The 27,477-nt window shown below is 45.0% G+C and overlaps 1 protein-coding gene and 1 non-coding gene across 2 annotated transcripts in view; one reads left to right on the forward strand and one right to left on the reverse strand.

Moving 5' to 3' along the window:
• The first annotated feature begins 8,594 nt into the window (after nt 1-8,594).
• The window catches only part of JHY (junctional cadherin complex regulator), a 46,352-nt gene continuing 27,469 nt past the window's right edge, over nt 8,595-27,477 (forward strand). The window contains exons 1-2 of the mRNA XM_040482844.1: nt 8,595-8,623; nt 9,212-9,728. Coding sequence (XP_040338778.1) covers nt 8,595-8,623; nt 9,212-9,728 — 546 coding nt within the window. The remainder of the gene's footprint in view (nt 8,624-9,211; nt 9,729-27,477) is intronic.
• TRNAR-UCG (transfer RNA arginine (anticodon UCG)) lies at nt 11,980-12,064 on the reverse strand. The gene has a single exon. It is a non-coding gene; the product is annotated as a tRNA-Arg (tRNA).

The raw sequence follows: 27,477 nt of genomic DNA on the forward strand, positions 1-27,477 counted from the left end.
AGCTACCATTTGTAGAACTATTTGCTTTATATATACTATCTCATTTATCCTTACAAGAGCCTCTTAGGCACTATTATCCCCATTTTGCAGATAAGGAACCAAGGCTTTGAGAGTCGTGTAGGTGTATGTCGTTTCTAAGTGGCAGAGCCAGAAATTGAACTGAATGAAAGCTCTCCTAACCAAAGCCTGATCCTCTAATTATCGGTTATCTAGATAGGTGATCAGGGCTGATAGCAAAAATTAAAGCTATAACAATCTCGATATGGACTAAATGGAGGCCAGAGTAAATATGTATGTAAGGTAATAAATTTTAGGAAAGTAACACACATTTTTTTCAAGGATACTGTGCCTTTGCAATGCACAAACATTGATCGCACTTTGCTCTGGGCGGCAGGGTCACTGGCTACAGCATCTGTCCTGGGAAACAGAAATGTTTTCATTCATCAAGGCCTGTAGGTGTCTTCTGCATCACCTGGGAATGAAAGCCTTCACCAAAGATCCCATATTCTAATAAACCACCTCATACCAGAAATCACCGGGCAGGAGACAGGCACAATGAGGAATTTTTTTTTTTTTAATTTATTTTAATGCTTATTTATGAGAGAGAGAGAGACAGAGTGCTGGGAGACAGAGTGCAAGCAGGGAAGTGGCAGAGAGAGAGACACAGAATCTGAAGCAGGCTCCAGGCTCCGAGCTGTCAGCACAGAGCCCGAGGTGGGGCTCGAACTCACGTGCCAGAAGATCATGACGCTTAACCAACTGAGCCACCCAGGTGTCCCCCCACCCCCCACAATGAGGAATTCTTACCCTGTGATACTCAAAACTGTCTAAAAGTAAGAAATGGATTCAGTAATAATCTGCATTTTTATCATGCTGTGGTGGTATAGGATCTTCCCCTCAAATGCTTTCATAGGTATTATTTCTGATTACTAATACAAGAATCAGGTGGAGGGCTTAGAGCAGTCTGAAGAACCAAAAGAGACAGTGAGTAAAGAGAGACTTGGTAAAAAGCAAAACTCAGCGGGGCACCTGGGTGGCTCAGTCAGTTAAGCATCCGACTTGGGCTCGGGTCATGATCTCATGGCTTGTGGGCTCGAGCCCCACATCGGGCTCTGTGCCGACAGCTCAGAGCCTGGAGCCTGCTTTGCATTCTGTGTCTCCCTCTCTCTCTGCCCCTCCCCTGCTCGTGCTCTGTCTCTCAAAAAATAAATAAATGTTAAAAAGAAAAAAAAAAAAGGAGCAAAACTCAGCATTTCATTTCCCCTCAAATTTCCCAGGCTGTTTTGGAGAACACACTGGAAATATTAAGCTGAGGGCAGACTTTCTTTCACAGGTGGTGTAGAGATTCCCGCCCCCCAACAGTAGAGTAAGGATGATACCCGAGGGCACGTTTAACATGCTAGTGTTACTAAGAACATTGTGAGAGATTCCAGGAGCTCACTCATCCCTGTTGGTCTCTAGAAACATTCACCCATGTTCATTTTTATTGACTTTATTGGATAGATTTTCAATTTAAGGACATCAGTTGGCCAACCACTTGAAATATATTACACTGCCTTCCTTACTCCACACAGTATTTGGGGGAACGGCTACTAGCATTTTTGTTGTTTGTTTCCGATCACGTGGGAGTGGCTGTTATCAGAGAAGTGACTTTTTCCGTAGGTATTAGTCATTTGTTTTCTTTTCATCCGTTTGTTCAGAAACTCTGCTGTAGTTAAACCTCGGTGCCCTCCCCCGGGAAGGCAGGGTGCCATCACAACGGATGAGCCGTCAGAGACAAAAGTAAAGAATGTGCGTGGGCATAGATTGTGTCCATTAAAGGCAGAGTCCCCGCCAGAAATGCTAACGCCACAGTGCCCTGGGGTTTAATGCCCTGGGAGACCACCACCAGTTCCTTTCTGGCTTATTTCAAAATTGGGATGCTTACTGTGTTAAATTAGTAAATAGCGAGTTCCGAACCTCACAAAGCAGAATTTAAATTCACATCACCTACAATCCTGAGATGATTAAGCGGATTATAACCAAGTTACTAAAGGAATGGCTTAATCCATGGCCTTTATTGTATTCATTTTATTTCTACTCCCTGGCAAGTGTGAAAATATAGAAAGCTTTCATTACTATACATTTTGAATATATTGAATTTAAAATGAATGCTTTTTCCAATTCGTTTTTTTTTTTTTTAATGTTTATTTTTGAGAGAGAGGGAGGGAGGGAGGAAGGGGCAGAGAGAGGGTTCCTCGCTGACAGCAGAAAGCCCGATGCGGGCCTTGAACTCATGAACCATGAGGTCATGCAAACCGTGAGATCGTGACCTGAGCCAAAGTTGGACGCTTACGCAACTAAGCCACCCAGCCACCCCTCTCTTATGTACATTGGTGAGTTTAGCACAATGGATGCAACCCAATGAATAAAACTGGATTCTTAGAGCTGCAGGGCTCTTAAAGCCCAGCCTATTTTCCTTATCGTCCAAAGGAGGAACCGGGGGCCGAGGGCGGTGAAGAGATTCACCCAAGTGCTCCCAGCCGGTCAGTGGCAAAATCTGGACTTGGGACCCAGGTTTCAAGACCTGTCCCTTCCACTGCTTTTCTCATGACATCATGGCTACCTTGCAGGTACAATGCTGTTAATATCTGGCATCTCAAAGACAGGAAATTCTATCTAAAGAAAGTGTAAGCACCTAGACATTTTATAAATCCAAGGCTCTGCTTCTAAGAAGGCAGTGTTTCTGCAGATTAAAAAGAACATCCAAGACCTGTACGGAAAATTCCTAGTGAGCGCTGTAACTCTCACGGACTGCGAGGAATTATGTTTCTAAATACTGGACATACAACATTTTCCTTGTGAAGCTGTAGGGAGGCTTTGTTTCACGTAAGTGATAGAGGTGAGGTACTAGGTGAGGTACTTTTATACTGCGATTACAAACACACACTCTTTACAGCATTTATTTTCCTTTAATTCACAGATTGCCCTTGAATCAAGGCTGAACGTGGGGCAAATATCTGGTTATTTTGCCGCCATAAATCTGTTGTCGACAAAGAAGGGACTTTAGTCGGAATTACCCAAAATATAGAATTGCTGTAAATAAAATCCACTCGGTACCATCCAATCCCTTCTCTTCGGTGTGTTTCTGTAGATAGTGTTTGGCCTTCAGTTCATTAAAGCAACATTCTTCCATTAAAATGTTTAATTTTTTTTTTTAGCAGAATGCCTACATTAAGTGAAATTCCCCAAACTGTAAACAACCTACTTGAAGTACATCCATATAGTTGTGGCACCATTTTATTTCATATTTGCAGAAGTGATTTTTTAATCCTTTGGATTTATTTCATTTGATTTATTTAAAAGCCATTGATTAAAAGATGAACATGAGCCTAGAATTCAGAAATCCTTGGCAGTGATTGTCAGTTTTATAGTTCCTTAAAGAAGCATTAAAAACTTTACACTTAAACAAAAATTGAATTTGCTGTTCATATGCATAAAAGATTTAATGGCATATAAATTGGGAATAATTGGTCTGTTTAAAAGGATTAAATTAAACCTAAATCAATAATAACATGTGCAGTTTCAATTTAACTGCCTACTTAAAATAAAGTGGCAAATAAATAACGGCTAAATGATTAATAGCAGTGCTTTTATTCACCTCCTCAACAGGCAAAATGGCCAGTTATTGAATATTTTATTATGAGTGCCAAGGATGTTAATTGTGCTAGAAACATGCTCTAATTTTAGTAGGTTTTTTTGATCGAGTGCTATGCTACATGTGAGGCTCTTCATTAAATGGAGATTTGATTTTATTTTGTTTGGAGTACAGTAAGTCCTCGAATACGGTCCATGAAAGCCAGCAAATATCATGGTGCATGCATATGAGACCACCCTCCCCTGCCTCTCTGCATCCGTGTCTTACCTAGGCATCTATCTGAAGAGGAGACCTTGCATCTGTTGTCTGAACGGTAACAAAAGAGTTGTGTCCGCATTGTCTGCGTAACCTTTCTAGCGAATGCGAAGGAAAAGAAGTGCATGTTTTGTGTGCAGATGATTACCGATGAAGGAGCACTTCACGCTCATTTTGTTCCCGCGTGTTGACCTGGACCACGAGACATAATTGAGCGTCTTTGCACACAAGCCCGGTACAATGGGGATCCTTCAGTATCATGTTCTGTTTCGGCCATTAGATTTGTTTCTGTGAAACAGTACAGCTTCCCATGCCCGTGATTTTGCGAAACGTAACCTTTCATTTGTTTCAACGTAGAGTTTCCATCTAGACGGGGGACCGAGGGGAGACTTTGAGACAGTCGTGGCCGGCGCAAGTGGCACAGCGTAATTAAAGCTCTTAGAAGAGCCCCGTTTTCAGATTTAAATCTGCTATGCAAACATCATTAGCGTTTCTCTCCACACGATTGGTTCAAAACCAGTTTTCTCAGCCAAAGCCATTAATTCTTTCTGATTTGTTTCCAAGCCCGTTGTGTTTTCTAGGTTCCACTTATAAACACCAGTCTCTCTACGGCGTGTGATACAGTTCTACGGGCATTTAGGAACGGAAATTTGTTGAGGCCCGAAAGTACAGTTATTTCTGTAGATCTAAAGTAATTTAATTCTCCCTGTTTTATCTTCCCCCTCATCTTTCAGCAGGTTCTTAAAATACTTCACCACGTGGCTGAAATTTCTTAATCCCATCTCCTAAACTATAGCTCAAAAAGATTGTCCACGGTGCCTAAATCGTGGTTAAAAAAAAAAAAAATTGGATTTTTAAAGATAAGTGTTAATCCTTCAAGGCCACTCAGGTGCCACTTAGTGCATCACAAGACAGCCTTATGTTCTGGAAAGAACATAAGCCCCAGGGAGAGAAGAATCCCTTGAGATCTATCAGCAGGAAGCACAATACACAACACTGTTATGTCACGGTGACTGTGACACTCAGCAAGCAAAGCACGGTGACAGAGCTCACTGACATAGGCTTTCACAGCTAGCCCTCACTCTGTGTCAAGGACACAACTACAAGCATTCGTACGTATTAATTCACTTAATCCCCTCAACAGCGCTGTGAGATGGGTGCTGTTCTTATCCGCATGTTACCGATGAGGAAGTGCAGAGAAGGTAAATAATTGGCCCACGCTCACACGGTTACTGGTGGCATCAGGAATTGTGAATACGGGCAGTCTGATGTGGGCCGCCTGTCCTTAGACGCTCTGCTATACCATTTCTCAGAACCAAAGTACTCCCCGTCATTATCCAGGCAGGAAAAGCACCACGGAGATGATGTATAACTGAGGAAGGTCTACGGTCGCGACTGCGGGCATAATGCCATTCCCGGCCGATGCTGGGTAAATACGATGACCGCTCTGAGCGCTAGTCTTACTGCAGAGATACAACCAGGGAAACCATATCCTTCAATCCTCGAAGACTACCTATTTTTTTTTTTTTATAATAATAAGCACCCCTCAGCATATCGCTTCTTCTGTGAGTTTATCACAGGGTCATAGAAGGATAGAACTGAAACGGACCTTGAGGTGATCATCTAGCAACCGCCTCTGGAAAGAAGAGGTTAACACGTTTTCAGTGAGAAGCAAGGTTGTGCAGCCCCCCATTTTAAATACCCATAATATGCTGCATGTTTCTGTACACATCTAACTTCGCCCTTGATTGTGAGAGCTGGCGCAGAAAGCCTGTTTCCTTTCCAGTAGGTAAGATCCGCCGGCCTGCTTCTGTTTGCTCACCACCCTCCAATGCCTCCGCACCCGGGGAGCCGCTCGGCGTGTATGTGGACTAACTCGCTAACTCACATGAGGCAGGCCTCGCTCCGTGACCGCCCTCGGGGATAGCTGCACAACACAGGCCACCGACCCCGTGGACAGGAGCCAGGGCAGGCTGCCGCGGTCTCTGTCCCGGCTCCACCACGTGTTCGCTCTGTGACCTTGGCAAAGTGACACAAGCTCTCTGGGCTTCCGCTTCTTCATCTATTAAATGGGGCGCATGAGAGTACTGCCCTCACAGGGCTGTTCTAAGGAAAAAACTGGAGACTCGCCGGGAGCGCTCCCCCTCCCTGGCACGCAATAAGTATGCTGCCTTCCCAAAGTCAGCCCGTCACATCCCACCCCTACTGAGTAGCCGAGCAGATCCGCAAAGTGATGCGCCACTCTTAACGGAGTGCAAAGAAGGGGACTCTATCTGTTCGAAACACCAAATACATACGCACACCTCTAGAGACAATCCCTTCCCAAAACTCATCGCCTGGACTGTTCGAAAGTATTCGTGTCTAACACCTCTGTTCTCTAATTAAGTTATTTTTGCTCAATGAAAGCCAGACTCTCGAGTTCACTGAGGTACATGCAGACCAGGTTCCTTCACCAGAGTTCACAAAGCCTTTCAAAGACCTCCCCCCTGCTTCGCCCTGAGCTCTCCTCAACCTGCCCTCCTCCCGCCCTCCGCTGCCTCCGTACAGAATCTGTCATCAGGTCCCTCATCACGGCCACTGTAAACTGCCTGTTTCCTGGTCTGTATTCCCCACAAGGCAGGGAGCCCATCGCTGTATCCCCGAGCTCAGTAAGTGCTCAGTAAATACCTGTAGAGTCACTGAGTGAGCAAACGAGTGAGGGAAGTTAAATTCTGGGAAACGGAGCAAATGAATGAACAAGGAGAGTTAAACGTTATGTTTTCCTTTCAATATGTACTGGATACGGGGAAACGGCACCCTTCTTCATGTAAAAAAAAAAAAAAATCATGGCTTTACTGAAGATTATGTTGAAGATATAATCAAGGTACCCCTTCCTCTTTTCTTCCTTAAACCACTGCCAATGAACCCTATGTTTAACTCATTACGAACCAAGCCTTGAAAGCTTTCACTAATTTGGTTCCAGGCAAGAAGCTTTCCTGCATGTTTCGAGTCTAATTTCCTACACCGTTGGGTTTTTAAAAATTAACATCCGATGCCACATTTGTGTTGACTCGAGTATTTTTTTTTTAATTTTTTTTTCAACGTTTATTTATTTTTGCGACAGAGAGAGACAGAGCATGAACGGGGGAGGGGCAGAGAGAGAGGGAGACACAGAATTGGAAACAGGCTCCAGGCTCTGAGCCATCAGCCCAGAGCCCGACGTGGGGCTCGAACTCACGGACCGGGAGTTCGTGACCTGGCTGAAGTCGGACGCTTAACCGACTGCGCCACCCAGGCGCCCCTGACTCGAGTATTTTTGAGGCCCAGTTATTTAAGAAACACCCGTTAACTCCTCTGTCCATAGCTCAGGGTGGAGTACTAAGGGCAGAGGTTAGGGAAGGAAGGGTGACACTTAAGTCCCTGTTGCCCAGAACCTTAACTAGGTCGAGAGGCAAAGTTACCACGGTGAAAATAAGCAAATACAAACCCTTAATTATGACATAACTGCCTCATTTTGATGCTTATGCAAGCCCAACAAGTAAACAAAATATAATTTTCCCTACTTACAGACCAGAGAGACTGGCTCAGAGATGACAGCATTCGATGCACAGATAGGTAAGGACAGACCCAGAACTGTCCAGTCCCAGGTCCAGATTGTGCCCTGCTGCACCACTCCGTGTCCCCGCCACCTGCCCAAAGAGACCCACGGAACCAGGCGAAAGGCAAGGCCAAAACACAGTGCTTTCAACGTGACAAGACATCACCCAGGAGAAAGGTCCCCCTCAAAGCCCCAGAGGCACGTAACCCTGTGCGGCCTAGGGGGTGGACTAAGCTGCACAACCGGGTGTCCGGCTTCCCGACTCGTGGGCGCAATCTCCCTTCAGGCATTTTGCTGGAAGAGCGTGTCATTTCGCTTCCCTGGGTGGAGAAACAAAAGCGACCGGCTCCAAGAAGTTCTCCGTCTTAATACGTGAACCCCAAATTCAAAGTGACGGTTTAGCAAGGCATGGGAGTTTTGTGGTGTTGCCCTAATTTTTGCCTTACATCGAAGCAAAAGAAATCTAGGTCCACGTTAAGAGAAGTAAATTAGCCGTAGGGGCACCATTAGTCTGTTTACCCAGCATAGAATTACGTCCTCTGTAAACGGGAATATCAAGTAGCATAAAAAGCCTAGGTGATTTACATTTTCTTTTTGATTAGAGGATTGCAAGTACTGTACTCAAGGAAGGAAAATCTCCCCCATTTAGCTTTTGAAGATCAAAGGGGCCATTAAATATGCCATATTACCAGCCTTTTTTTTTTTTTCTTTTTTGGTTAAGACCGGGAGGTGCTTTACAAATTGAGACTGTCAGGAGGAAAAGGGAAGACTTTATTTGGGGTCATATGCACGGATTATGGACTGGCCCGTGTCCCTAAGGCAGGACCCTACGTTTAACCTTTGGCTGAAACAGGGCTGTCCTACAGCTTAAAGCGCATGCTGACCTGTCTGCTGTTCTGTGTGCATCGATCCGACCAACGAAAAGAATACGAACTGAGGATGAGTTCGGATTCTCAACATTTGGGGATCTTTCTGTAGCGCGGCTGATAAAACCTACAAAGACAAAGTGAAAAGTAAAATCGCTTTACAGCAGGATGAACCTAGGCGGGTATTCAGTTGAGACGAATCTTGCTTTCCCTCACAAAAGGCGCAGACCGAGGAAAACAGCGTCCAGGCAGCAACAACATGTTCTTCCTAGATAAGCAGTCAGATGTGTAGGTCACCAGCCAAAACGTGAAATCAATTTTATCTTCATTAGCCGAAGTACTTAAGGTGTGCATAACAGCTTCCCTTAAACCAGTGAGTCACTGACATTTATTTTTCAGCGGTTTTTCTAGCATTTATAAATTCACTATCCCCCACTTTGATTCTGTAATTTAATGAACTGGGGTAATTAAGACCTTTTCGTCCTTAGGTACAGCGTGTAAACCTAATCTGAGCCTCAGATAGGTCTATGAACACATAGATAGCAAAAGAATGGCTCAGTAGGTTAAGCATCTGATCTTGATTTGGGCTCAGGTCAAGATCTCGTGGTTTGTGAGAACGAGCCCTACACTGGGCTCTGCACGGACAGTGCAGAACCAGCTTGGGATTCTCTCTCTCCCTCCCTCTCTCTCCCTACCCCTCCCACATGTGCGCACCCTCTCCCCGCCTCTCTCAAAATAAATAAACAAACATTAAAAACAAAAAAGATAGCAAAGAGGAAAATTATAGGAGAAAGATTCAAGTAGGATAATCAACTAAATATAATGAGTAAGTTCATTTTGATGAAAGACTTGACATTTTCCTTCTGCTTTGGGCAGCCAACAGCCGGTAGAGGATAAATACTCAGACCTGCGATACGACCCAAACTGGAAGAGTAAGAAAGAGGAGAGGAAGTTCTTGACCGTGGAAGCACTGCCAGAGTCTGTAGACAGCTCGACTGAAAATCTGACTTCAGATCCACTGTACCCCTCCAAGGAGACGTCCATGGAACTCCCTGGGGGAAAGGCGGAACAGAAGAGGAGCCCACAGAGCGTTGCCTCCTTACTTGGCAGTGAATTTTTAAGCCCGAACTATGAGCGCGGCACCCATCACAGCCAGCCATCTTCGGAGCTGAGCGACCGTGATCTGGAGAAGTCCAGCAAGCTCTCTCGGTGCTTGAAGAGTTCAAGTTCACATAATGAGGTTTTTCTGCCAGGATCACGTGGCCGGCGGCGAAGGAAGTCCAAACAATATTTTGTGGAAAAAAACAAGCTGACTCTGGGATTACCTACTCCTAAAACGGACTCGTATCTTCAGCTTCACAATAAAAAAAGGGGGGACGTTCTCTCAGAACAGGTATGTAAGTGCTCCTTTCTCTCTTCCCAGCCCTAGACTGGGACTTGCCCTTGTTTGAAATGGCTGGAGACCACTTCCTTTGAGATGGTGATGTCATTGTAACCACATGGCTAAGACAAATGTCCTTGCTCTTCTTTGAGGAATCGGGGGAGTTATTCCACTAATTCTTAAGACCAAAATCAAAGCCATCAATGGCTGACAATGCTATAATTCAATTATATCCAAAATATCTCCATTCAAGGAAACAGAATTTAAAAAGAAATTTTTTTTAATGTTTATTCATTTTTGAGAGAGAGAGACAGAGACACAGTGCGAGCAGGGGAGGGGCAGAGAGAGAAAGAGAGAGAGGGAAACACAGAATCCCAAGCAGGCTCCAGGCTCTGAGCTGTCAGCACAGAGCCTGACACGGGGCTTGAACTCACGAGCTGTGAGATCATGACCTGAGCTGAAGCTGGACGCTTAACCGACTAAGCCATCCAGGCACCCCAAATGCAGATTTTTTTTTTTTTTAACTGCCTATTCCATTAGATAAAATAGAGAACTGAACGTATGGTTCCCTGTGCTGGTTACCTGGTTTTCAACCCTCTTAAATGCCCAATACAACGGAGGTGACATGACAAACTCACATCAGAAACAGCAACTCACATACACAAGTTGTTCTCAACTTAGATTTTGGATACATATTGTGTGGTAGTGGGAGAGGGGCGGGGTACAACATGTGGTTGTTTGGTCATTGTTTTTCATTCTCCACGTGATTTTATTACCTTTCCAACCATGATTGATAATCACTACACCTTCCTTTATTCTGTGCAGATGATATAATTAAACTTTAGTTTCTCCATCTATAAAACTGGAATAAATGCCCCCCCCCCTTTCTCATCTGATCATTTCTAGAATAAATTCTATCCCAGATGATGGATTCAAAATCTATTTCATGGGCACTCATTAACGATCCTATCAGCCCACCTCCTGGTGGACGTGTCTGTGGATGTAAGAAAAGAAGGTCTGGGGCGCCTGGGTGGCTCAGTCGGTTAAGCGCCTGTCTTTGGCTCAGGTCATGACCTCACGGCTTGCGGGTTTGAGCCCCACGTCAGGTTCTGTGCTGACAGAGCCTGGAGCCTGCTTCAGATTCTGTGTCTCCTTCTCTCTGCCCCTGCCCTGCTTGCGAGCCCTCTCTCTCCCCTCCCTCTCAAAAATAAATTTTTAAAAATTGTTAAGAAAGAAAAGAAGGGCCGGATCAGTATATCTACCATCCATATTGGGGAAATAGCTTGAAATTCATTACCTACTAATGTGGAATCATTTTCAAATAAGAAGGAAAGTTATTAAATGAGGATGCCCTTAAACCCATTCCAGATTCAAACTGGTATTATTTAAAGTGCTCTAACCTGTTCTAACCTGTAGCTTTTCTTTTCTTTTCTTTTTCTTTTTTTTTTTTTTTTTTTTTTGATAGAACAAGAGAGATGAGGTAGATGAACATTTGAGATTTTCCCTTTTAATTCAGAAAATCCTTTTATAGTCTTAAAGGATTAGGGTCACATCCTCGCCTTTGTAACTAATAATAAAACAAAAGAATGGATGTATTATATTCAGCTGAATTATCAAAACACTTAGCGGAATTTAATTTTGACCCAATTTTAGATGTTAACATAATTTTCATGAAACTTAGGTGGAATTGTGAATTTTGCTTCATTGCCCATTTAAAAATATAAATAGGGGTGCCTGGGTGGCTCAGTTGGTTAACCATCTGACTTTGGCTCAGGTCATGGGTTCAAGCCCCACGTCAGGCTCTGTTCTGACAGCTCAGAGCCTGGAGCCTGCTTCAGATTCTGTGTCTCCCTCTCTCTCTGCTCCTCTGCCACTTGCACTCTCTCTCTCTCTCTCTCAAAGATAAATAAACATTAAAAAATTTAAAAAAAATTTTTAATATAAATTCAACAGTCCGGTATCTGTGAAAAACGCTTAGCCAGTAGTTTCCCCCAGACAAGAACAATATTTTTCATTTATTTTTAAATGTGTTCTCCAAAGAAGCCAATCTAGGAGAGGCAAATAATGAAGCCAAAGGAAAGAGTTATATGTCTACTAATAAAAGTGAAAATAGCTTTATTATAAACTCTTTAATTGCTGAATTTTTTTTTTTTTAACATTTATTTTTGAGACAGAGAGAGAGAGAGCATGAACAGGGGAGGGTCAGAGAAAAAGGGAGACACAGAATCTGAAACGGGCTCCAGGCTCTGAGCTGTCAGCACAGAGCCCGACGCGGGGCTCGAACCCACGGACCGTGAGATCACGATCTGAGCCGAAGTCGGACGCTCAACCGACTGAGCCACCCAGGCGCCCCTAACTGCTGATTTCTTAATTGCTAATTTTTCTTAGTAGTTGTAACTTAATTTACAGACAACATTGGGGTGAATTGACTGTCAGTGATTCCACAGCATAATTCTGTGTTATGCCAGTGAGGAAGCTTCAAAGCATTTTTGGCCCACTCAATCTTTAAGCTCATGAATTATTCTTTGAAGTGGCCATTGACCTTGTCTGCCACTTGGTCCAGGTTTAAATGTTGAAGGGCTTATTTATAATTATAATCGAAAGTGTTTCTTCATCATTTCCCAACATATATTTCCTTCATCTTACTCCATTTAAAAAAAAAAAAAAAGTAGCAATTTAAAAATAAACAGGCTAGAAATCAGTTTGACCTAACAGTGATATGAGACATGTAACTTGTTTTACTGAATTATAGTCAATAGCATAGAATGACGTGTTCCTTTCATTATTTATATATGAAATATGTGCAGGTCTTTCTGCCAGTAGAGATTAAAAGTTCCCTTATGGGCAAGAACTATGCTTTGGACTTATCTTTTTTTTAGCTTATTTATTTATTTTGAGAGAGAGAGCGAGCAAGCGTGAGCAGGGGCGGAGCAGGGAGAGAGAGAGGGAGACAGAGAGAGAATCCCAAGCAGGCTCCATACTGTCAGGGCACAGCCGGATGTGGGGCTCGAACCCAGGAACCGTGAGATCATGACCTGAGCTGAAGTTGGACGCTTAATCGACCGAGCCGCCCAGGCGCCCCACTTTGTAGTTATTATTTTTTTTTTTTCTTTAAATTTATTTTTGGGACAGAGAGAGACAGAGCATGAACGGGGGAGGGGCAGAGAGAGAGGGAGACACAGCATCGGAAACAGGCTCCAGGCTCTGAGCCATCAGCCCAGAGCCCGACGCGGGGCTCGAACTCACGGACCGCGAGATCGTGACCTGGCTGAAGTCGGCCGCTTAACCGACTGCGCCACCCAGGCGCCCCTGTAGTTATTTTTAATCTTCGTGGTAATGAGCCTAACATACGGCAAGGTCTCAGTAAATATATGGGAAATGAAAACTGAATCTCTTCCATCACCGCCAAACTTATTCTCTTCGGTATAAAGTTTATTTGAGGGGGAAATAGTATTTCCAGAGCAGTGGTTAGAAAGCCTCACTGAATATTAGATTCACCTGAGAAACGAATTGTAAAATGATCCTTGGCTTCACCCAGACCAACTGACATCTCGGGGTAAGATCCTGAGAGGCAGTATTTTTCTTTCAAAGCTCCCCAAGTGATTCTAACATTTAGCCAAGATTGAGAGGATCCTTGATCTAACGGAGTGGTTCGGGGGCACCTGGGTGGCTCAGTTAGTTAAGCATCTGACTCTTGATTTTGGCTCAGGTCATGATCTCCCAGTTCGTGAGATCGAGCCCCGCATCAGGCTCTGCGCTGACAGGGCAGAGCCTGCTTGGGATTCTCTCTCTCCCTGCCTCTCTCTCTCTCTGCCCCCCTCTCTTGCAAAATAAACAAATAAACATTCAAAACAACAACAACAGGGGTTCCCAAACGTTAGTGTGCATCAGAGCCAACTGGAGGGGTTATTAAACAGCTGGACCTAACCTAGGGTTTCTGATTTCGTAGGCATAGGGTGGGACCCAAGAATTTGAGTTTTCTATATGGTTCTGAGTGATGCCACTTCTGCTATCAGGCCCACTGAGAGCCATGGATCTTTTTTTCCCCTCAAACTTTTCGAAGGCACTAATGAGCCACCTCAGGATCTTGTTAAAATACAGATTTTGATCGAGTAGGTCCGAGGCGAGACTTAATTAAGAGTGTTCATTTCGAACAAATTCCCAGGTGATGTCAAGGCTGCTGGACCACACATAAAGCACATACAGGGGTTTCCAGAGACCCAAAGTCAAAGTTGGGTATGTGAGTACCCACAGAGCATTGATGTTTTCAATGGCTGATAGGATTGTTCTGTGGATTTGGGAGCAGGAGGTTAAGTATTGGGGGTGGCAGGTGCGGAAGTTACTGTTTTAGATTAAGCAGCATCTATCTGGAAGGTTTTCATATTTGAAAATCTATTGTCTCCTCCTAATTTCTCTGAAAAAGATGACAAGTGTCTTACAACTAGAAATACTGAAAGGACAAATGACACCTGTTGCCAAATGAATGACTTAATGTCAATTGCCATTACACAGCCAAGAAAACCAGCTTCTTAATACATTTTATTGTTGCAAGCATCCCTGCCCAGTTGAGTAATACAGGGTCTTAAGTAGTGTATTGTATTTGGGAAGATTTGATAGTAAATCTAAGGGGCACCTGGGTGGCTCAGTTGGGTAAGCATCCAACTTCAGCTCAGCTCGTGATCTCATAGTTTTTGAGTTCAAGCCCTGCTTCGGGCTCTGTGCTGACAGCTCAGAGCCGGGAGCCTGCTTCACATTCTGTGTCTCCCTCTCTTTCTGCCCCTCCCCTGCTTACACTCTTGTCTCTGTCTCTCTCAAGTAAATAAATAAACATTAAATTTTTTTTTAAAAAAAGAAAGTAAAGGGGCGCCTGGGTGGCTCAGTCGGTTGAGCGTCGACTTCAGCTCAGGTCACGATCTCGCGGTTCGTGAGTTCGAGCCCCGCGTCAGGCTCTGGGCTGATGGCCTGGAGCCTGGAGCCTGCTTCCGATTCTGTGTCTCCCTCTCTCTCTGCCCCTCCCCCGTTCATGCTCTGTCTCTCTCTGTCTCAAAAATAAACATTTAAAAAAAAAAAAAAAGAAAGTAAATCTAAGAAATTTACATTTAAAAAAGTCAACAGTTTTTTTAAAAAACAAAACTCAAAAAAAAGCTGATTAAGTTCAGATGAAATCTAAAACCAGGAATAATAAAGAAAGCTCTGGAAATTAAGAATCATGCGAGAGGGGCGCCTGGGTGGCTCAGTTGGCTGAGCGTCCGACTTCAGCTCAGGTCAAGATCTCACGGCTCGTGAGTTCGAGCCCTGCATCGGGCTCTGTGCTGACAGCTCAGAGCCTGCAGCCCGCTTCAGATTCTGCGTCTCCCTCTCTCTCTGCCCCTCCCGCTCTCAAAATGAATAAACATTAAATTTTTAAAAAATTTAAAAAAAAGAATCCTGAGAGAATCTAGTACTACCACATAGTGTATTATAAAGCCTCAATAATTAAATACCAGGGTAGCATTTAATGCATATACAGACATTAAAAAGTGGTAGAAAGTCTAGAAACAGAGCCAAATTACATACGGGAGTATAGGATATGATACTACGATTCGATGAAGCAGGATCTCAAGTCAGTGAGGAAATGATGGCTTGTTCGATAAAACAAATGGGTAGCCATCTGGGCAAAAATGAAATCATATCATACAACAAGCTAAGTTCCAAATGGGTCTAATATTTAATTGAAAAAAATTAAACCGTGAAAATACTAGGTGGAAAAAAAAAAACAAGAAAATTCTCCTATAACCTCAAAATGGTTCACAGTCCAAAATCTATAAAAGACTGAGAAATTTGACTACATAAGTATCAGAAACTTCTGCAGAGAAAAAGCCTAAGAAAGTCAAAATATAAAGAACAAAGTAGAAAAATACTTCTAATTCATATCATAGATGGAACACTAAGATCTCCAATATATAAAGAGCTCCTAGAAATCAAGACCAAAAAATCCCAATATAAAAATACACAAAGGCGGGGAATAGATAATTCACAGACAAGTGAATACCTGTATCTATGAAACATGAAAAGATCCCCAACCTCAGTCATTAGACCTCAGCCTTTAGGCCAAAACAGTACAGAATAGTTGGTGAGAGAATAAATTAGTATAACTGATATGGAACACAATTTGTTAATATCTATTTAAAATACAAATACAGTTACTCCTTGAAAAAGTAAAGCATAATGGCTAAGAGAATAGACTTTTGAGCCACGGCGGCTGGCACTGACACCTGCTAGCTGTCTGACCGTGGGCAGGTGGCTTAACCTCTATGTGCCTCAGTTTCCTCATCCTTAAAAAAATAAATAATAGTACTTTCCTCCCAGGATTATTAAGAAGATTAAATCAATGGGTTAATATAAGGAGTGTGCTTAGATCAATGCCTGGCTTATAGCAAAAACTACACAAGTGTTAGCAATGGTTATGATTTTTTTTTTTTAAGTAGGCTCTGTGCCCGGCATGGAGCCCAATGCGGGGCTTGGACTAACGACCATGAGAACAAGATGTGAGCTGAGATCAAGAGTTGGACACTTGGGGCACCTGGGTGGCTCAGTCTGTTAAGTGTCTGACTCTTCATTCTGGCTCAGGTCATGGTCTTATGGTTTGCGGGATCAAGCCCCGCACTGGGCTCTGTGATGACAGCACAGGGCCTGCTTGGGATTCTCTTTCTCCTCTCTCTGCCCCTCCCCCTTTTGCATGCTCTCTCAAAGCAAATAAATAAACATTAAAAAAAGAGAGAGAGAGGGGCGCCTGGGTGGCGCAGTCGGTTAAGCGTCCGACTTCAGCCAGGTCACGATCTCGCGGTCCGTGAGTTCGAGCCCCGCGTCGGGCTCTGGGCTGATGGCTCAGAGCCTGGAGCCTGTTTCCAATTCTGTGTCTCCCTCTCTCTCTGCCCCTCCCCCATTCATGCTCTGTCTCTCTCTGTCCCAAAAATAAATAAACGTTGAAAAAAAAAATTTAAAAAAAAAAGAGAGAGAGAGAGAGGCGCCTGGGTGGCTCAGTCGGTTGAGCTTCTGACTTCGACTCAGGTCACGACCTCGCCGTCTGTGAGCTTGAGCCCCGCGTCGGGCTCTGTGCTGCTGACAGCTCAGGACCTGGAGCCTGCTTCGGATTCTGTGTCTCCCTCTCTCTCTGCCCCCACCCCCACTCATGCTCTGTCTCTCTCTTTCTGTCAAAAATAAACAAACATTAAAAAAAAGAGAGAGAGAGAGAGTTGGACACTTACCCGACTGAGCTCCCCAGGCACCCTACAATTATTTTTAGTTGACCCAACACATTCCACTCCGAGGCATTTTTCCTAGTTAGGTATGTGCAGTTTTTAAATAAATCGTGTATAGAATTATTCATTTCAGCCTTATTTTTAATAGCAAAAGACTGGAAACTACCCAAATGTCTACTATTTGGGGCATACTGAAATTATAGTACATCCATAAAGTAGAGGACATTGTAACTGTTAAAAAAAAAAAAAAAAAAAGAATGGGGATGTTCTCCATGACCTCTTATGGATAACTTATCAGGGCTTATTAACAGAGAAAGTAAAGGTGTAGAAGAATGGCACATACAGTGTAAAAAAAGTGAGGAAGAATAAAGATACACGTTTTGTTCGGAACGCATAAAAAACCCTGATAGGACTGGCGGGTGTGAATTGCAGAGGGTGGACGGGGGGGCCAGAGTGAGAGCACAGCTTTTCCCTTTCTATCCTTTGATAGCTCCTCTCTTTGGAACCATGCCTATGGATCCACAACACACAACATCTTGTAATAACCCTTGTAACTATACACCCCCGAGTGCTTGGGGGTGACCTAAAATGCATTCTCTGCTTTTAAATAATGACTCCGAACCACCGACTTTTCAATTCAATTGCTCCGCAATTTTTTGTGTGTGCCATTTTTCACACATCTGCTGATCGTACATTAAAACGCACCGGAAATCACCTTGAAATGCACAAGAAGATCTTTATCACATGCCGTGGAAAGCAAGGAACGGATATAAAAATGAACACACACTAGAGGGCACCTAAGTATCACAGTCAGCCAGGAGCTTTGCTGGGGAGTATTCAAGGCTTAACTTTTTTATTCATGGTTTGTTCAGCGTTTGCCGGAAACGCACCAGGATTTGAGCCCATGTATGATCTATCATGAAAAGAAAGTGGGGTCTTGAAAAAGGAGCTGCCTTTGTGTCTTGATTCCAGAATGACTCTGAAGACTGATAAAGGTGAAATCTAGCATGCTTGGAAAACAGCAGGAACAGCTTCAGACACGCTATTCGTCTCCTGGCCTTCCTTAGAAAGTACAGATGCTTTTCAAGTGCAAATACAGAAACGTTATTCAGTCGCCCTATAGCCTTGAAGCCAATGTAAAGCCCTGTAAGTATCCACTACCCATTTCGAAGGTCAACATACGTTTGTGGCTCTTGCTGCGACAGCAGGTCAGTCAGCCCACACACCTTTAATGAGCACCAACGATGTGCTCGGCACTGTGCTCGGCATGGAACAGAAAACAAGACACACAGAGCCTAGTCTTCAAGGAGCTTACCTTCCAGTAACGTGACAGAGGCAAGAAACGTGTAACAAAATCATTTCAAACGCCAATAAAAGCCTCAGAGGATGCTGAATAGCTACTTAATGAAATGACGAGGGGGAGCCTAACTGGGATGGTTGGGTTCTTGGGAAGGGCTCGGAGACGTCGTCCAAGTTGAGGCGTGGACGGACGGGAAAGTGAAAACGTCGGGAGCTCTGGGGGACCAGCTTCATTCAGTCTGTGCCAGCCTTGGGAGCAGCGTTCTCCCGTAGGGGCAACATGATGTCATGGGAGAAAAAAACAAAACCAACACAAAGCGCTAGTTTGGGAGTCAGACCATCATGGATTATACATCCTGGCTCCCCCGACGTCCTAGGTGGTGGCACTTCCTAGACATCTGAGCAAGGGATTCTTTAAACCTTACCTTCTTCATCTATTACGTGGGGTCAACGTCTGCCTTGGAGGCTTATTGGAAAAAAAATTATACAAAGCCCCCGACGCGCTGCAGACACTCAGCAGAGGGAAGCTGTTACCAACACTGGGCATTCCGAAGCCACGGCTTCTAAACAGATTGTTTTCTTTTTTCAGGTTACAGTGATGCAAAAGGAAAGGGATAGGGCTTCAGGTGGGATAAGAAAGTGTAGCTAAAAGGATAGCATGTAAATGCCCTGCCAGCCCGGTCGACGGCAGGACCCCCAGAAGACCGTCCGCGAACACTTCACGCTTGCCATGTTGTAGGTCAGACTCAGACCCTCAGACTCGCACACCCTCTCCGAGACCCAGCCCATTCCTGCTGCTTCAGTCTTATTTATTTTTTGTCATCCTCCCCCTTGCATCTTCTGGGAGCTCGCGGCTCCCCGAACCCAGCATCTCCCCTGTGTTTCTGGCCACACTGATGGACGACCCTTCCCTATCTTGTTTGCTTAGGAAAACTGTACCCCCCTCTTGCGATGCAGCTCAAAGGCCTCGGCCTTGTACCACAGGTTCAGGGTTATTGGGATGACCGAATGAGATACTATGTGTGAAAGCCTTGGATGGGCATGTCGCCCTACATGTCTATTATTACTGACATTTAATTTGAACTTAATCTCCCACTAGAGAAGATTAATAGTTAAGTGATACACTGCTTGCCTTTTCCATAGTTTCAGCCTTAGCAAGACGTTTGGCTGTCTAGAAAATCAGGCTTTACCTTTAAATGATGATCATCTTTTTCTTAACACATCTGGCTAGAAACATAGAATCCCGTTCTAGAGAATTCTTCCAGTCTGATGGCATGTTCGAGTCTCACCTTTTTATGCTGGTATAAACGTTTCTTCTACAGAGTAAGTACTCTGTGCGTTCATTGATTGGCCTTTTTTTTTTTTCCTTCTGCCCCGTGCGACCGCAACAAGAGCACTTACTTACGACAGCCTAATTTAAATTGAACTTTACGGTTTTGTCCAGTGTGTTGCTTAAGGCGTCTTTCCGCGCGTGCTGTTTAGCACTGGCTTGGGCTACCAGTTGTATGATCCATAGAGTGGCACTCCATTAACTCCATGTGACTGAGGAGGGATCCACGAAAGGCGAACCTTTCCACGTGACGAAAGCATGCCCTGTAGAAAGCCAGAAGTGATCGTAACACGAGTAATCGTGTCTCAGGACAGCTTGCACAGATGCGCCCGGTGCGCCCAACCCTTCTGTGCCATCTTGCCCAGGCCGTACGGCGTGGCTCTGTGGTAAGGTCGGGAGCTGTGGCAACGGGAAGAAGCCGTTCTTTTGCGGCTGTCAGTGTATCTGCTCCTCAGGACCTTCTGACCCCGTGGCAAGTCCACAGAGTAAAGAGTGGGTACCGGGCAGCAGCTGCTGTAGTAGAGACACGTACGGCCCCAAAGGAACACGGAAGAAAAAGTGCGCAAGTCTGGCAGGGGAAGTCAGAGAGGGCTTCACAGAAGAGGCAGTCGTTAAACAGATTCTCTAAAAAGCAGAAGTTAGCAGGTGGCGGTGGGCGGAAAAAGTATTGAGGCCTAGGGAGTGAAGTGCAATGGTGTAAAAGCAATGAGAGGATGCTGGGGCGCCTGGGTGGCTCAGTCGGTTGAGCGTCCGACTTCAGCTCAGGTCATGATCTCACGGTTCGTGAGTTCGAGCCCCGCGTCGGGCTCTGTGCTGACAGCCTGGAGCCTGCCTCAGATTCTCTGGAGCCTGCTTAGGATTCTGTGTCTCCCTCTCTCTCTGCCCCACCCCCACTCGTGCTCTCTGTCTCTGTCTCTCAAAAATAAATAAATGTTAAAAGTAAATTCTTTTAGAAAAGCATTGAGAGGATGCTGTTTAGGCAGAAGCCCCCTGGTACAGTGGGAACCTCTAGGATACAGGTCAGGAATGGTATTTGGTCAATCAATCCAAGTGGCTTGGGTGCCTGGGTGGTTCAGTTGGTTAAGCATCTCACTCTTTTTTTTTTTTAATGTTTATTTTTGAAAGGGAGAGAGAGTGTGAGCAGGGGAGGGGCAGAGAGAGAGACACAGAATCCGAAGCAGGCTCCAGGCTCCGAGCTGTCAGCACAGACCCTGACACGGGGCTTGAACTCACGAGCCGTGAGATCATGACCTGAGCCGAAGTCGGATGCTTAACCGATGGAGCCACCCAGGCGTCCCAAGCATCTTACTCTGGATTTCGGCTCAGCTCACGATCTCAGTTTCGTGAGTTCAAGCCCCATGTCGGGCTCTGGGCTGGCCTAGCAGAGTCTGGTTGGGATTTTCTCTCTCTCTCGCTCTCTCTCTCTCTCTGCCCCTCCGCCTCCCCACTCCTGCTCTGCCTCTCTCAAAATCAATAAATAAACCTAAGGAAAAAAGCAGTCAAAGCAGATATGAACAATGATAATCTGAGATAGTTGATTTTCACGTAAAGGACATAAACATACATTAATTCACCAACCTTTAACAGAGGGGCCAAGGCCTCTTTTCTCCGTGCATATGCTACCAGGGTATTGCGTCATCTTTCCTGAATCAGTCTGAGAGCTAAGATGTATACTTTGGATTTCTTAAAAGCAAAGGGAAAACTTAAAAAGCCTAGGATCTAAGAAGATAATCTTTGATTTTGCTAATAACCATTTCCATAATCTTTTACAGCTTTCCCCCTGCCCTACTTGTCATTTTGCCTTTTGCTTTACTGGGTCAGTCTAAGTTATTTTACTTAGTTGTCATGAAAATAACGACTCTCTGTTCACACACAGACTTCTCCAAACAATCTGACCTTCCAATGAATTTTATAATTTTAATAACACGTGTAATAGAAATCAATAGGTTTGCAAACAAATGGAGAAAGCACTGCTGGTAAACATACAGTTCAACTACCGGAGACAGAAATACCCAGGCATCCTAGAGAGTAGCTGGCCAGTCATGGCATCTGGCTGTGGGCATTAGCTGGGATATCTTTTTTGGTTTTTTCTAATGTTTATTTTTGAGAAAGAAAGAGCGAGCAAGGGAGGGGCAGAGAGAGAGGGAGACACAGAATCGGAAACAGGCTCCAGGCTCTGAGCCGTCAGCACAGAGCCCGACGCGGGGCTCAAACTCGCGGACCGTGAGATCATGACCTGAGCTGAAGTCGGACGCTCAACTGACTGAGCCACCCAGGTGCCCCAGGATATCTTAAAGAAGGACTAGAGGGTATTACTTAATCCAGTAAATTGAGACGACTAATACTTCTGTGTTGCATGGGACTAGATTGTGTGGATGGGAGTGTAGGTATTTAGGCAGAGAAACTGGCTGGTGCCTTTCATGCAGGCTCTTGTAGGTCACTGTAATGCAGGGGCTCTCAGAATCAGGTCCCTAGATCAGCGTCAGCATTGCCTGGGAACTTATTAGCCGTGCAAATTCTTGGGCCCCATCCTATACTTCTTGAATCAGAAACTCTGGGGCGAGGCCCAGGAATCTATTTTATTTTTTAATTTTGGAGAGAGTGCACACACAAGCGGGGAAGAGGGGGAGAGGGAGAGAGAGAGAATCTTAAGCAGGCTCTGTGCTCAGTGCACAGTCTGACACGGGGCTCCATCCCACGACCCTGAGATCGGGACCTGAGCTGAAACCAAGAATTAGACACTCAACCCACTGAGCCACCCAGGTGCCTCCCCCGCCCCCAGCCATGTTTTAATAAACGTTCCAAGTGATTCCAATACATGCTCAAGTTTTAGAATGCTGCACTAAGGAAGTATCTTTTCCTCTACATGAGGTAGAATCATTGAAGGATTTTAGAAAGGGAACAATTTGAATTATGTGGTCATCCAGGGGTCCCATGTCCATATTCTTAGTTGTGTTATACAGAACTCAGGCTGCTGGTTAATCGAATACAAAATCTCTTTCGTATTCTTGAAAACAGTTAATTGCATCGTTCACCTGCCTATATTTATTACCAGCTTATGGCGGGTCAGGCATTGTCTTAGGTACTTAGAGTACATCACTGAACAAAATTCCAAAAAATTCCAACCACCATGGGGCTAACTTTCTAGTAGGAGGAGACAGACAATAGACAGAATAGATAAATCAGTGCAAAGGAGAGAAATAGAGCAGAGAAATGGTGAATTTGGGGCTGGGGGGAAATTATAGTTTTAAAGAGGTCATGAAGGAGGTGAGAGAAACGAACCTAATGACCAAGGTAAGACTTGTTACAAAAGGGAAAGTACAAAGTGCCAAGGCCATAAGCTCAGGTGCATCTATTGTTAAGTAGCCTCTGAGGAGTCAAGGAGGGCTTCCTAGAGGAAGTTATATTTCAGCCAAGGCTGGAACAGGAACAGTGAATGGGATTGGTCAGAATAAATCAGGTGAAGAGGGGTTTCTCAGCAAAGGATGGCCTATGTGCGGACCTAGACATAATGGTACATGCGGCCCAACCACAGAACTGAGAAAATACGGTGTGAAAAGACCAAGTATAGGATGCAGGGCCTTACAAACCTTTAAAGATTAAGGACAACGGAAAAGTGCTGAAGGTTTGTTTGTTTCATTTCTTTATTTTTGAGGGAGAGAGCACAAGTGGGGAGGGGCAGAGAGAGAAGGAGACAGAATCCAAAGCAGGCTCCAGGCTCTGAGCTGTCAGCACAGAGCGAGCGGGACCGGAACCCGTGAACTGTGAGATCATGACCTGAGCCGAAGTTGGACATTTAACCGACTGAGCCACCCAGGTGCCCCTGAAGGTTTTTTTAAGTTTGTTTATTTTTTGAGAGAGAGAGAGAGAGAGAGAGAGAGAGAGAGAGAGAGAAAGAGAGAATATCTCAAACAGGCTCCACACTGTCAGAGCAGAGCCTGACATGGGGCTCGAACTCATAACCCATGAGATTATGACCTGAGCTGGACCCACTGAGCCACCCAGGCGCCCCACTGAAGGGTTTTTTAAAGTGGTGGCTTAGCATAATTAGTTCAGGGGTTTTTTTAAGTTGCGGTACCTTATAGGGAGATTGAATGTAAAAAATAATAGATCCAGAGGTCTCGAGGCCCTCAAATTCTTATTGAACACATACTTGTGAAATACATTAGGAAGTGATCGGCAGGCGCGGAGAAAGCGGCCCACGGGAGCCAAAGTATCTCCCGTGTATTGTCAATAAACAGCTGAATAATTACTACAGGTCCCCAGACAATCCAAGTAGCCATGCGACGTATCGGAGGTGGAGCCCCACCACGGCAGGCTCTCTGGACCGCCACGCCTCCACCTGTTTTGCTGGCCACGTATGAACAGAGGTGGCAGCACCCATGTGAGCGGGTGGGGACTGACACGGAGCAGAATGTATGAGAAATAGGACAGAATTAATACAGCAGATCGCTCGTCAGCCCAGTTAACAAACGCTCATTGAATCCGGTGATTATGCACCGAAGGGAGGGTTTCAATAGCAGACGTGTTGGGGTGAGGGCGAGCAAACGCTACATTTCAGAAATCAGACTCCTTGACCTGCTTTAATTTGGGCATGTGCTAGTTAATACCCTCAAGGAATAACAAGGAAACAAATTAATAGTGGGGCTCCCCATAAAGTTAAAAAAAAAAACACACACACAACATCAAGGAATAAAGGAGCCAAACATCCAGCGATTACAGGACTTAAGGCTGATACGCTTTGCAAACACAACTCAGCATGTGTCGTGCAGATACGCTAATTCACATATCGCTCTTGGTTAAAGCCTCAACTTTTTTGTGCGGTGCCGATTCTCTCTGAGAACCTGCCCAGTTTCTTTGAGAGAGAAGCCGCAGCCCAGTCTAGCTCAGCTGTACTCAATCTGAGTTGCTTTCCTTCCTACAAACCCTCACTTCAAAGCAAGGAACATAATGTACAATTTTTTAATGGCTCTAGACCCAGGCACTCAGGCTCTCTGCTCTGCGCCTTACCTCAGTGTAAACACCTAATCAGGATTGCCCGCGCTTCATCAATAGCAGCCAAATGCAATTCGAGAACCACAAGCCTTTGAAGTCCTCCCGGCAAAGGCCGGTTTTCTAGTCTGGGATAATGACATGCCATGATTGCTGTCTTTGTTGTATCTTTTCAGTAGAGAAGCAATTATAGGCCCCAATTTAACAGAATAGACATTACGCAGCTTATGATGCTCAAAATGCAATTTCATTTGATCATTTTCTCGATTTGATTGGTATTAATAGAATGGTTCACAAAAAAAAAAAAAAAAATAGCTGGCAGAGGTTGTGTCCCACTCCACTTTCAAAGAGATAACGTAGAAAGAAGCATGCTTTACTTGCTCGGAGTCTCTCGCTGGGGTGATTCAGACACGGAGTCCACCGAAACAGCGTGTGGATGGAAATATCACGCAGCCCACATTCTCTGGGGAAGGCAGCGTAGGGCAATGCATTTTTAATTTGTAAATTCTTTACCAGAGGCTGTGTAGGGGATCCCATTACTGGTCGTCAAACCATCGATATCACCAGTGAAAACCTGAGTTAACGAAACCCAGTCCCCTTCCCAGAAGTCCAGGGAATCAAACATCCTAGTGGAGGCTCTAGGAGATCAACCCAACTTTTTCTCCCAGGCTCCAGATAACGTTTTTGTCCAAGACGTCGCTCATTTGAGGTTGGAAAAAGGATTATTTCCTTGCCTGCTTAGGCAGCCTGTTTAGACTCTTAATTTTTTTCATGTTTATTTGTTTTTGAAGGAGAGACAGAACATGAGCTGGGGAGGGGCAGAGAGAGAGAGGGAGACACGGAATCGGAAGCAGGTTCCCGGCTCTGAGCTGTGAGCACAGAGCCCCACGCAGGGCTGGAACTCAAGAACTGTGAGATCATGACCTGAGCCGAAGTCGGACGCTTAACTGACTGAGCCACCCAGGCGCCAACCCCCCCCCCCAACTTTTTTTTTTTTAAACTCTGTTGGCCTTCATTTCTCCTCCAGGAAAGAGATGATTTTACTTTTAAATGAGTGGTGTTTCCTTTTAACATCATGGTAACAAGGGATGGAAACCTTTACAGTAAGAGGAGCAAAAGCTGTAAAACCCTAATGCTTGTATAATCCCCTTGTGTTTCTTGAACCGGTGCCATGAGAGGGATGGAGACGTGGGCATCATGACACAGTGGTTCCTGACCTTGGGTGGCAGCATTCATATTTCTTAACTACCTCAGTGCAAGTTACACTGTTTCGTGGTGTTGGGAAGCTTTCCTTTCGCGGAGTAGGTAATCCTTCAAAATCTGCTGATCAGTCCCATTTGTAATCAGAAAAATCCCCATGATCCAACGGCACAAGTCGCTCCGTGTATTTGCCAGGATGGTTCGAGCATCAAGAAGTTTTGTTTTCATTTTTCCCCATTTTCAGATCAATCTCTGAGTACCTACACTTCCACACCATCAATTTGCCGTATCTCCGTATGCGACTACAGTAACCATGACAGGTTTGCCTTCGGGTAAAGAGAAGATTTCACTTAAAATAAACGTTGTCTTTCTTGGGGCCAGAGAAGCCACAGGGAGTGGTGAGAAATGAGGTTATCTTTTTTTTTTTTTTAAGTTTACTTATTTTGAGAGAGAGAGCGCGAGTGAGAGCAGGGGAGAGGGGCCAAGGGAGAGAGGGGGAGAGAGAGAGAGAGAGAGAGAGAGAGAGAGAGAGAGAGAGAGAGATCCAGGCAGGCTGCACACTGTCAGCACAGAGCCCAACCCTGGGCTAGAACTCGCGAACCGTGAGATCACGACCTGAACCAAAATCAAGAGTTGGACGCTTAACCGACTGAGCCACAAAGGCGCCCTGAGGAATGAGGTTATCTTCACTGTCAGACGCTGGCTTATTAATATGTAACAAATATTTCCCCCTCTTCCCTGTATTGACTCTGCATGTATGCGGAGTACGGAGCAGCAGGAGAATTGGAACACGTGAACGCACACGACGGACCCTAAACCCCATGCTTCTTCCAGCATTCCACGGCTCGCTGCTCGTCACGCTACGCAGCCCACCGGGGACAATTTAATAAAACAAGATCCAAAACCTAAATTTGAAAGTTCTATCAGTTTCGAAAGGGCAAGCTCGACATTGACGAGCCATCAGGCACGGTGGCGAAAGGAACCCAAGCTGGGTAACCTGTCCCGGGACGAATGGCAAAGAAATCTCGCCACCGCGCCCGTGAATAAGAGGAGGTTTAGCAAAGGCATCACAGTCAGCTTCTATTATTTGGGGCCATCGTCTGAACGAGCCAAACAGTCTCATTTTGTTTGACTTACTCCATTATTTCAGAAGGAAGCAGGCTAGAAATTACAGGAAGATGTATTTCTGCTCTCATAGGAAGAAATTTTATAGCAACTGGGTGGCTCAGTGATGCGACAGTATGTTCACCATCCACGAAACAGGGATTAAGAGAGCGAGTGTTTTACTCCATGGGATGGTCGAGAGGACCAGGTCTCCTACAGAACAAAAGGAATATTCTCAAGCCACCTTATGCCTTCTCCCCTCCTTAGTCCACAGAAGGTCTTTAAACCTACAGCGACACAGATGGGAGTGTATTTATTTTGAGAGGAGGGAGGGAGGGAGGGAGTGTGCACATGTGCACACACATGAGCAGGAGAGAAGAACAGAGCGGGGAGAGGGAAGGGGAGAGAATCCCAAGCAGGCTGCACACTCAGGACGGAGCCCAACCCAGGGATCGATTCCAGGACCCTGGGATCATGACCTGAGCTGAAATCAAGAGTTGGATGCTCAGGGCACCTGGGTGGTTCCGTCGGTTAAGCGTCCGACTTCAGCTCGGGTCATGATCTCACGGTCCGTGAGTTTGAGCCCTGCATCGGG

Source organism: Herpailurus yagouaroundi, unplaced genomic scaffold, assembly GCF_014898765.1.
Source record: "Herpailurus yagouaroundi ecotype Mexico unplaced genomic scaffold, PumYag 161, whole genome shotgun sequence".
NCBI classification, from domain to species: domain Eukaryota; kingdom Metazoa; phylum Chordata; class Mammalia; order Carnivora; family Felidae; genus Herpailurus; species Herpailurus yagouaroundi.